Source organism: Astyanax mexicanus, chromosome 24 (genome assembly GCF_023375975.1).
Source record: "Astyanax mexicanus isolate ESR-SI-001 chromosome 24, AstMex3_surface, whole genome shotgun sequence".
NCBI classification, from domain to species: Eukaryota; Metazoa; Chordata; class Actinopteri; order Characiformes; family Acestrorhamphidae; genus Astyanax; species Astyanax mexicanus.
Window position 1 is genome coordinate 33761485 of NC_064431.1, and position 11016 is coordinate 33772500.

The following is an 11016-nucleotide window of genomic DNA, read 5'->3' on the forward strand; positions in this document are numbered from 1 at the left end:
ATTAGATGCTAAATTTTCGGACAAAAAAATAAATAAATAAATAAAACAAATATCGGTTTATAACGAATAACTATTAACACACAGATTAATTATGTATCCAGTAATAATAATAATAATGTGGACTATACTAACATATTAAAATTAAAAATAGATTCTGAGCTCACGGTTGGCGTTTTATTTTAAAATTTACTGCTAGATTTATTTTACGACTCACGTTTTTAGAAACGGTGGAATTCTCCTTTAAATTAATTTATTAATTCAAGCTGATAAATCCTGCTTTATAAAACACTCCGCTCTGTACTGGGTTTATTTGTTTTTCTCTGCATCCTCTTTTTCTTTGTTTGCTTTGTAGGTTTTTAACCGATATTTAGGCCAAAATTTGGCAAAGTTTCCTGATGGACCGCTGATGATGTCATTCTGTAGTCCTCTGCTTCTTATTATGGCAGTATTCGGCATTTTTCAATGGCAGAACTTGTTTTAGTTTACTGACGTCTAACTAATATAATTATCATTAGCTTACATTTAGCAATATGAGTTATGATTCATAAAACTCATTATCAACCTTATAATTTAATTCAAAATATTCAGTTTCACTAGATAAATATAGGTGGAACAAAACTGCATATACTATTATTATTAATACAGGAAAAAATACAATATTTTCTAAATATTAGTGGTTTCAATCGATTAAAAACTATAATCTGATTAATTGGAAGAGTATTCTGTGATTAATCACTATTTCTTTTTCTCATTTTCTCATCATAGAGTTTTAATAGTGTATATTTAATTGTAAATAAAAAAAATCAATGTTATATTATTAAAGTAGTCAAATTTATTAATCACAACATTGTTTTGTAATTAAATCATGATTGAAATAATAAGGAAGGTTATTTTATACTGCTAAATAAAACTGCTAATATGTAAATACCAATAACTTGATAATGTGATTAATTTATTTGTGTAAAAAAAAAATACAATAATAATTTCATACATTAGCGCATTATAGCATTATTAAATAACTAATATTTCACATTTTAGTATTACATTAACATGAGAATTTACTTGTTTTAAGTGATTTTATGAATTAGAATTTGTTTTACTATGTTTTTTTCTTAATTCAGGGGGAAAAAAATGTAGGTTTTTGTCTAGAAATTCAGATCAAAACAAGCAACAATAAAAACACTTTCAATATATATAAATACTTAAAACATGTAAAAATAATCTCACAATATTCTGATAACAAAACAAAGATAAGTAATATCACACATTTACATGATATTTAAAATGATTGAACTCATGTTTATTGTAAAGAGAACTACAGAGTGAGATACTATGAGTGGTCTATTATAAATAATAAAAATAATAGAAAAATAGAAAAGTATCAGCGATGGCATGTTAATGTTTAGTGTTTGAAGTTTACTTCTACAGTTAACTGCACAGGAGCTACGAGGCTAACGCAGCAAATACATAGCTTAGCATTCTGTTACCAAGCATCAGTCAAAAGTTTGGACACACCTTACATTAGGTTTTTTTTTTAAATGTTCTGTACTGTAGATTAATACTAAACTCATTCAAACTATGAAGAAAAACACATTAAATTATTTATTAAACAAAAAAATGTGTTAAACAAACCAGAATATGTTTTATATCGTTTAGAGGATCAGTTTTGAACATCTCTGCTGGATTTTCTCAGTCAGTTTTATGAGGTAGAGTCTCCTGGAATTCAGGCTTTCAGTTAACAGCTGTGCTGAACTCATCAAGAGTTAATTACTTGAATTTCTTGTCTTTTAATGTAAAGTTTGAGAGCATCAGTTAAAGTAAAGTAGTGAAGAGGTAGAGTTACAGGTATACAGTGAATAGTGAATATTTCAGTAATGTTCGAATCCAGGTTATGAGAAGCAACAAACTACTCAACTAAATAAAGAAAAAAAAATACTTTAGGAAAACAAATTAAGGTCAGTTAAGCCAAAAAGAATTTCAAGAACTTTGAAAGTATCCATAAGTGCACTTGCAAAAAAAAGGAACATCAAAAACATTAAGATGATGAAACTGGCACTCATCGGGAACCTGAAGTTAACAGCTCCCCAGATAAGAGTAGTATTTTTTTGGTTTGTTTAACACTGTTTTTAAGTTACTACATGATTCATTATGTGTTTCTTCATAATCTGATAGATCACTTTACTATTCATTTACTATGTAGAGAAAAAAAATACAACATTAGAAAAAAAACATTAAATAGTAAAGGTGTGTCCAACTTTGATGACTGATACTGTATCTATAAAAATGTCTAAAAAAAAAAAAAAAAAAAAAAAAAGAACAATCATGAAGTATTTTAAAAGCATTTCATTGAAATTGTTACTTTTGGTTAAAAGTGAAAGTTGATAAGGCGTCTATAAGACGTCATTTAAACGTCTTTTCAACCACTTCAAAAAGACGTCTATTCAACTTTTACTTTGGATCAAAATGCAACATTGTTGCAATAAAAGTCTTTGACATGTTTTTAATGTCTTTTCAAGCATATATTCATAGGAGAGTGTGATCAAATATAGGCTTTTTTGCAGTTAGCACAATGCTAATTATTTTGTGCTAAGTGTTTAAAATAGAATATCTTTATCATTATACCAAATATAATAAAAATTGAAGTGCAGTCCTCTCCAGGATGTTTAAATTAAAACAAATATTGCACTTATTACAAATTAGCAAAATAGTATTAATTAATATTAAAATATTTCAGCCCCATGTTGTATTACAATCCTATATTATGCTATTTAGCGCTCGCTTTAGAAGCTAGCTTTAGCTTCTATAACTTCATTAGCCTCGTAGCTCCAGTGCAAAACCTGCCACAGCTGATATAAAACCATATAAATGATGAGTGTTTCTGGCTGAACCCTCGCTTTTAAGTGGTTTCTGTTAGCGGTGTGTGTTTGTGGTGTTAGCACTGGATTAATTGCATTAATTGCATGAGCTGCTTCTCCTGTGATGGATGGTGTGAGTTTGCCGTATTGGATTAATGGGTCGAGCTGCTCCCTTTAGATGATGATGATGATCTTAATGCACTGAAATTAGCCGGCATGATGCTACTAATGTGTGTGTGTGCAGTTTCTGTTCTGAGGCTGAGCATGCTTTTATTATTTTTAAATATATATATATATATATACAGCTCTGGGGGGAAAATGAAGAGAGCGCTTCAGTTTTTGAATCAGTTTCTCTGATTTTGCTATTTATAGGTTTATGTTTGAGTAAAATGAACATTGTTGTTTTATTCTATAAACTACAGACAACATTTCTCCCAAATTCCAAATAAAAATATTCTCATTTAGAGCATTTATTTACGGAAAATGAGAAATGACTGAAATAACAAAAAAAATGCAGAACTTTCAGACCTCAAATAATGCAAAGAAAACAAGTTCATATTCATAAAGTTTTAAGAGTTCAGAAATAATCAATATTTGGTGGAATAACCCTGGTTGTTTTTTTTTTCATGCATCTTGGCATCATGTTCTCCTCCACCAGTCTTACACACTGCTTTTGGATAACTTTATGCTGCTTTACTCCTGGTGTAAAAATTCAAGCAGTTCAGTTTGGTGGTTTGATGGCTTGTGATCATCCATCTTCCTCTTGATTATATTCTCTATTTTTTTTTTTTTTTTTTTACAGAGCTGTATATTAATATTCACTGGTTCACTGATGGCTGTAGTGAATGCTGCTCTTTTTTGGCTCTTTTTTGATGTTAAAGAACGATTTTTTAATCATTTTCCTCTCCAGCCTTGACCCTGTGTCCCTATTCCCTCTTTTATTACCCAAAATATTAACAAACTGAATCAGTTCTATAATATTCAGTATTTATGCAGAAACTAGTGAACATTTAGTTTAGTGCATTTAGAGTGGCATCCCTCAGGGCTCTGTTTTAGGGTTTATAACGTTGTGATGCTAATTGATGACATTGATGAAACACACAGGGTTTAAAACATAGCTATTTCTGTATTTTCAATGTTTTCTGCTATATTTTATCTCTTACTTATCATTTAAACTGGTGAGTTATGTAGGGATCTTTAAGAATAAGCCTAAAATAAAGCAATATTACTTATATTTGAAGCTAATAAAGGTCATAACCATTAAATTATTGAATTTACTGAAAGGACAGAGGTCTTTATTCATATTTCTTTCTTTTCACTAACTTTTAACTTTTTCTTGCCTGTCTGAGCTTCTGCATGGTGTGCATGGCAGTGATATTATTATGCTTTGCTATGATAAAAAATGTGATTTTTTTTTATTACTATGATTATGAATGTATTGATGTTTTATACCGCTTTCCATTTAGTTACAATGAATAAAATTGCATTACTTAAACATATATATATACATATATATATTCTGTTTTAGGACAAATAGCCTATGCTTTTTATACAGTACACTATGTACAAAAGTTTACAGACACCAGTTCCACCTAAATCGCTTTAAATAGCAACAGTACATATGAATATATCTGCACTGATGGGCGTCCAGGTAGCTACGCTGTTAAAATAGCAATCTGCCAAAGTCAGAGCTCCCCTGACTCTCTGACACTCAGAGACACTCTGATTGGTTTATTTCACGTTACGCCCAAAAACCTAAATCACACCCATGATTGATTAAGAGAATTACTACATGACTTTTTTTCGCGCCTCGAGCCAAGCAAGGTGTACTTTTCCCATCGTTACAATAGCAAAGACACTCTGACAAGCCCTAAATCGAGATACACAGTTGACGGCTCGCCTATAGATTACTAAAATCGAGGCCATTTTCTCATTAGTGCAGCAAAAATGGTGAAAAACGTCATGATAATACTCTTGATTTTGGTCAAAATGCATATTACAATACAATTAACAGTACTTACGACAGTAATAAACACTGGGATATTGTACTCAAGTTAACCATTTAACAAAGAATTAGTAAATAATTGTAACATTTAATTAAGAATGATTATTATTGAGACATTAGTTGGAACATTTGTAACAATGTATAAAGATGCCTTAACTCAGTGTCAATTAATTAGTGTTAATTAGTTGATACATTCCTTTAATGTTAATTTAATCACTGTTTTTTGTAACTCTTATTGTAAAGTGTAACTAATATGTTAATGCCAAATGATGAAAAAACAAAGTAAGATCAGTTTACATATACATATAAATACAATAAAAAAAATAGTATTTACAACCTAATTACATTTAATAAACTATTTATAAACCATTTATAAAAGAGCCTTAATTTTAAAGTGGTGCTGTAAAGTGTAAACTAAATGGTTTAGTGCTTTTACTGACTCTTATTACTGAATTATAGCTCATTTTATTTTAGCGTCTCGTCTTATTAAAAGTAATTTTAGAGTGTTTTTAGCTCTATTTTCTGATTATTCAGTAATTATTATTAGCCTCTATTACAATAGCAGCTATTTCTCCTGAGGTCCAACTAATATTCCATACATAACAAATATAAAATCACATGTCATAGTTAAAAATGCACATAAAAAAAAGTTGTATACAAATATACATTTAAAACACAATTTTTAAGTTATTAAAACAAGTTATTAAACAAAAGGAAAGACAATGCATATACAAAATAATGATAATTGGATTAAGAAACTTTTTTTAAGAAAATAACTGGTATGACTGATAATTACTCTTTTTTTAAATCCATCCCTTATAGTCCCCATTCTGCATGCAGAATATATTTATCAGATATATTTATCTATCATTCATGACCTTTAGATAATGTTTTTTTATTAAAGCTTGTTTTGCTATTAGTGTTGAGTAGTGGATCAGGTAAGCAGATGACTGTTATATGCATGTAACTGTTTATAGCTCTTGGTGGTTAAAAGTAATTTTAGAGTATTTTTAGTTCTGCTCTGTGATTATTTAGTATTATAGGATGTATGTAACTGACTGTAGCTCCTCCTCCTCCTCCTCCTCCGCAGGGCTCCATCATTAGCAGCCCCCACATGCGGCGCCGGGCCGCCTCCAGCCGCGACTGCCCCTCCCGCCAGCAGTCCATCCCCAGCTCCTCCTCCTCTCTGCTCGGGTCGCTCTTCGGTACCAAGCGGGGCAAATCCCCCTCCCTGCCCCCCCAGCCCCCGCACCCGTCCCACCCTACCCTCATCTCCCACACGCCCCACCCCTCCAACCTGCACCACACGGCCCGCGACAACATCACCGAGACTCAGGCCCAGATCCACCCGCACCACGCCCAGTTCTGCCACGTCCAGCAGAACCCGCCCCCGTACCACCACCACCACCACTACCACCCCCCCGCCCACGTCCAGCACCAGTACCTCCCGCCGTCCGGACACCCCCACGCCCAGCACCACCATGCCCAAGCTCCGCCCCCTGCGGCTCCCGCGGGCAGTGCCAAGCCCAAACACAGCGGCATCAGCACCGTGGTGTGAGCCCGAGCGCCTCTGGACCCTGCGGGACTTCTACGGAACTTAATAGAATTCTGTGAAATTCTGTAGGACTCGGTTGAGGATTTCGGTTGATTTCTCTGTAGGATTCAATGGAATTTAATGGAATTCTGTGGAATTTTAAGGGTTTCTGTGGGACTCATTGGGATTCTGTGGGTTTCAATGGGACTTTATTGGATTCTGTGAAATTCTGTAGGACTCTGAATTCGGTGGGTTTCTCTATAGAATTAAATGGAATTCAGTGAGTTGCTAAGGGTTTCTATGAGACTCATTGGATTCAGTTGAATTTTAAGGGTTTCAATGGGACTCGAATGGATTCTGTGGGTTGTTGAGGGTTTCTGAAAGACTCATTGGAATTCTATGGGTTTCTATGGGACTTAATAGGATTCCGTGAAATCCTTTAGGACTCAATGGAATTCTATTGGTTTCTATGGGACTCATTGGGATTCTGTGGAATTTTAAGGGTTTCTTTGGGATTCTGTGGGTTGTGGAGGGTTTCGGAGAGACTCCTTGGGATTCTGTGGATTTCTATTGGACTCAATGGAATTCTATGGGGTTCTATGGAATTCTGTGGGCAACTCTAGATCTCTCTGGGTCTCTAAGAAATTCTATGGGCAACTGGGTCTCTTTGGGTCTCTAAGGGATTCCTAAGAGACTGTAGGAGTGAATCAATCATTCTCTTTGTCTCTTTGGAACTCTATTGAACTCTACAGGACTCTATGGAACTGTACAGGACTTTTTGGTCTCTGTGGAACTGTGAGACTATCAGTAGCAGGGAGCACAGAAGCACGGAAGCAACTTGGGCGGACGTCCTGTCCGTCCGTCCGGCTGGCATGCGGAAAAGATTGTACGTTTTTTTTTTTTTGCAATAGACTGACTGTGTGGAACCGACCAGGGAATGAGAACCAATCAAAACAAGGCAACGTGACTCAACGTTTCCATCTCCATTCAGAGCCTCTCTCCTCTGGGACTGAACTAAAACGAGAGATAAAGGGGCACACTGTGTAGCATTAGCATTAGCACTAGCACTGGCCTTCTCTTCCAGGCATTTCTGAGGGCTGCTAGACCCTCCCTGTGGGTTTTGGGTTTCTTTTCACCTCCATCCCTCTCTCTTTCTCTCTTTTTTCCTCTCTCTTCACACTTTCCATCGATTGATCAACCACCGTATACACTCCAGGCAGAGCAGATTCTTTTGTTTGTTTGTTTGTCTGTTCATTTTTTTTTTCGTCTCCCACCCAGAGTTTAATCTGTACCATCTTTTCTTAAATTTTCCGAAATTTTCCGAACGCCTGGATGTGTGATTGATTGAGTGTGAGTATATAAGTGTACGTACGTTTTCTCCCCTCCATCGAAACCCAACACCGAAGCAAACGCATGCACAAAGACCATGGCTACTGTTTTACTTATTAAACTTACGTAAACATACTTAATTGCTTAAGAAGCGTTTGAAACTATCCAGCTTTACACAGAAATTTGCAGATTTGCGTAAACGGGAGCGGAAAGTCTCGATTAGAGCCGACATGCCTTGAAGCGACGCTGTCTACGCTGATGGCGCTTCGGTTTCGGTACTGACAGCGATCACTGACAGCAACTAAACGAGCCATGCAGTTGGTCAACAAGACAACGTAGGTGTTCAAGTATTTAATGTAGCTGTAGACCACGATTCTCTGTGATTATAGTTAGCGGTCTTTAAATGTGCCAATTATTATTATTATTATTAAAGAGCAGTAACTGAGTTAGTCCAGAAATGCTTTGTGAATGTCGTGCATATAGTATTTTGTAAAATAATACGAATAATAATAATATTAATAATATTATCAGCAGTTAATATTATTGTTATAGAACACAATTTGTCCGAGGCATCAGCTAACAATCTCAGTATTATTATACTCTCGAAGTAGAACGACTTTCTAGATTCACTATTTATTATTCTAAAGATAATAATGATGATGACAGTAATAATAAAACACTCAGTCCGTCAGTCACTCAGTCAGTTCAGTGCTTGGATTAGAGATTAGAGATTAAGGATTAAGGATGCGTATTATAGGATTACAGGTGGGAAAGCGAATGATCTGAATGATTTTTTCTCTGGTTGCCTTTGAAACTCTTGGGAAGATTCTTCGGGAATGCACACGCAGAACCTTCCACTCCGACAGAACTGTGTTTAACGCACCAATTACAAAAGAGTCTGCTTACGGCTAATCGGCTAAATCAGCCAATCAGGAATCAGGAGGAATAGCTCGTTATTTAAAAACGAACAAAAACACAAAAAAATACAATAATGAACTTAAGATGGTGGAGATAAGTGAGGAGATAAGTGAGGAGATAAGTGAGGAGGTGGTTAAAGAAGAAAGAGATGATCTCCAAGCCAATGATCAAATACTCCTTAAATACTCCTCAAATCCTCCTCGGGCCTCGATGGGTCGTTCCGGTCGGTTCGGGCCGTTAGCGCTGCACGGTTTTATTTTTTTATCTATTTTTTTAGAGACAAATAATAATAAAAAAAACACTGAAATAAATAAAACAAACTATGAAAATGAATAAATAATAAAAACTGTACATTTAGAGATGTTTATGGTAAAGCTGATTTGTTGGAAAAGGCTATTTTGGAAATATAAAAAGACAAGAGGTCAATTTCTTAATTTCTTTTTGTTTTCTTTTTTTTTGTTTGTTCTTTTCTTTTTGGTTTTAAGGGGGCGGGGTTTAGGCAGGTAAAATTTACTGAGATTTTTCCACTATGTTTTTTGTTTGTTTGTTTGTTGCGGTGATGCTTTGTTTTGTGGGTTTTTTCATGTTTTGTTTTCTCAGCAGGCTGAGTGAGTGAGTGTAAATGTGTGAGCTGTTCCTTTAAGGGCCCAATCCCATTTCTCTTTTGGTACCCTACCACTTGTTTTTTGTTTTTTAGAGTTATAAGAGAAAGCACTAAAATGCTGACCTTAATAAAAAAATTGGAACAATTCCCTTTGCTATTTATAGGTTTATGTTTGAGTAAAATAAACATTGTTGTTTTATTCTATAAACTACAGACAACATTTCTCCCAAATTCCAAATAAAAATATTCTCATTTAGAGCATTTATTTACAGAAAATGAGAAATGACTGAAATAACAAAAAAGATGCAGAGCTTTCAGACCTCAAATAATGCAAAGAAAACAAGTTCATATTCATAAAGTTTTAAGAGTTCAGAAATAATAAATATATGGTGGAATAACCCTGGTTGGTTTTTAATCACAGTTTTAATTTCATGCATCTTGGCATCATGTTCTCCTCCACCAGTCTTACACACTGCTTTTGGATAACTTTATGCTGCTTTACTCCTGGTGTAAAAATTCAAGCAGTTCAGTTTGGTGGTTTGATGGCTTGTGATCATCCATCTTCCTCTTGATTATATTCCAGAGGTTTTTAATTTGGTAAAATCAAAGAAACTCATCATTTTTAAGTGATATCTTATTTTTTTTTCCAGAGCTGTTGCTCTTAAACTTTAGAAGACAGATCATATGTCTTTAGTTGGTGCAACAATTAACTATTATTATTGTTCATTCCTTAATTCCTCTGTGATGAGGAGATAAAATGATAGCTTTTTTCCCCTTAACTTTCATTTGATTTTTTCCCCATTCCACCTTAAACGCTGCAAACTCTTCCCTCCATCTGTTGCACCATATAGGTCCATAAGGTGGAACGGGAAAGTTAGACAGATATCTAGCTAATAAGAGATTCTTTTTGAATGACTTTTCTAAACAAAAATGCCCTAAAACATTGAAACTACCCATTAAACTATAGTAATATAGTGGTTATCGCAATTTTAAACAAGGAAAATACTAAAACTTGTGGGTTAAAGCAGCATAAAGTTATCCAAAAGCAGTGTGTAAGACTGGTGAAGAACATGCATGAAAGATGAAGATGCAAGAAAACTGTGATTAAAAAACAGGGTTATTCCACCAAATACTGTTTTTCCAGTGATTCTTATTGTCCTCTCTTAGGAGTTTTCCTCTGAAAAAAAAAATCTCCTTTTGAAGGACCATGTAGTCCTAACATAACACTTCTCCTAACCCACCCCTCCAGCCTCTTTACTATTAGAAACAACATATTTAAAATGATGTACACTGTGTGGTTAGTGATGTTTGTTAGCTCTGCAATGTAATGATGATTCTCCCTGTACTGAGCTGAGTCATGCACTCTCAAGAGGGGTATCTGGGCTAAGTGGTTGGGGCAAGAGGTAAAATGGGATTGGGCCCTATATGGACCGGCTACACATACCGAACAAAAAGTTTCTCTTTTTGTTTTGTTTGTCTTTTTTGCTGTTTCTTTTCTCTTTTTTTAACTAATGCCTTTCAATCGTTCACTCAAAACACGCAAAAACTCGAACACTGTTACCTGTGGGACGCTGGCAGTGAAGCGTTATGGAGGTGGAGAGCGGTAGAATATGGAATAAAACGAACAGAGACTTTTAAAAAAAACATGTTTTTCCACACATATCTCAACATTTTCTACCTTTTCTTTGTGTACTCCGTGTGCTGTGTGTGTGTGTGTGAGGGACGGGAGCAGTCGGGCGATGACGGGGTCGATGCTGTTTTAGCGCGGATG

General features: G+C 34.8%; 1 protein-coding gene across 6 annotated transcripts in view; it reads left to right on the top strand.

The window, feature by feature from the left end:
- iqsec1b (IQ motif and Sec7 domain ArfGEF 1b) overlaps positions 1-11016 on the top strand; it is a 333817-nt gene that overhangs the window by 260469 nt on the left and 62332 nt on the right. For 4 of the 6 annotated variants that reach the window (XM_049471800.1, XM_049471803.1, XM_049471801.1 and 1 more), the window contains one exon: positions 5951-8758. In XM_049471800.1, the coding sequence (XP_049327757.1) occupies positions 5951-6418 (468 nt within the window). In that variant the 3' untranslated portion in view covers positions 6419-8758. Of the gene's footprint in view, positions 1-5950; positions 9410-11016 lie in introns of those variants that run through there. The other 2 variants (XM_022682469.2, XM_049471805.1) reach the window with 2 other exon arrangements.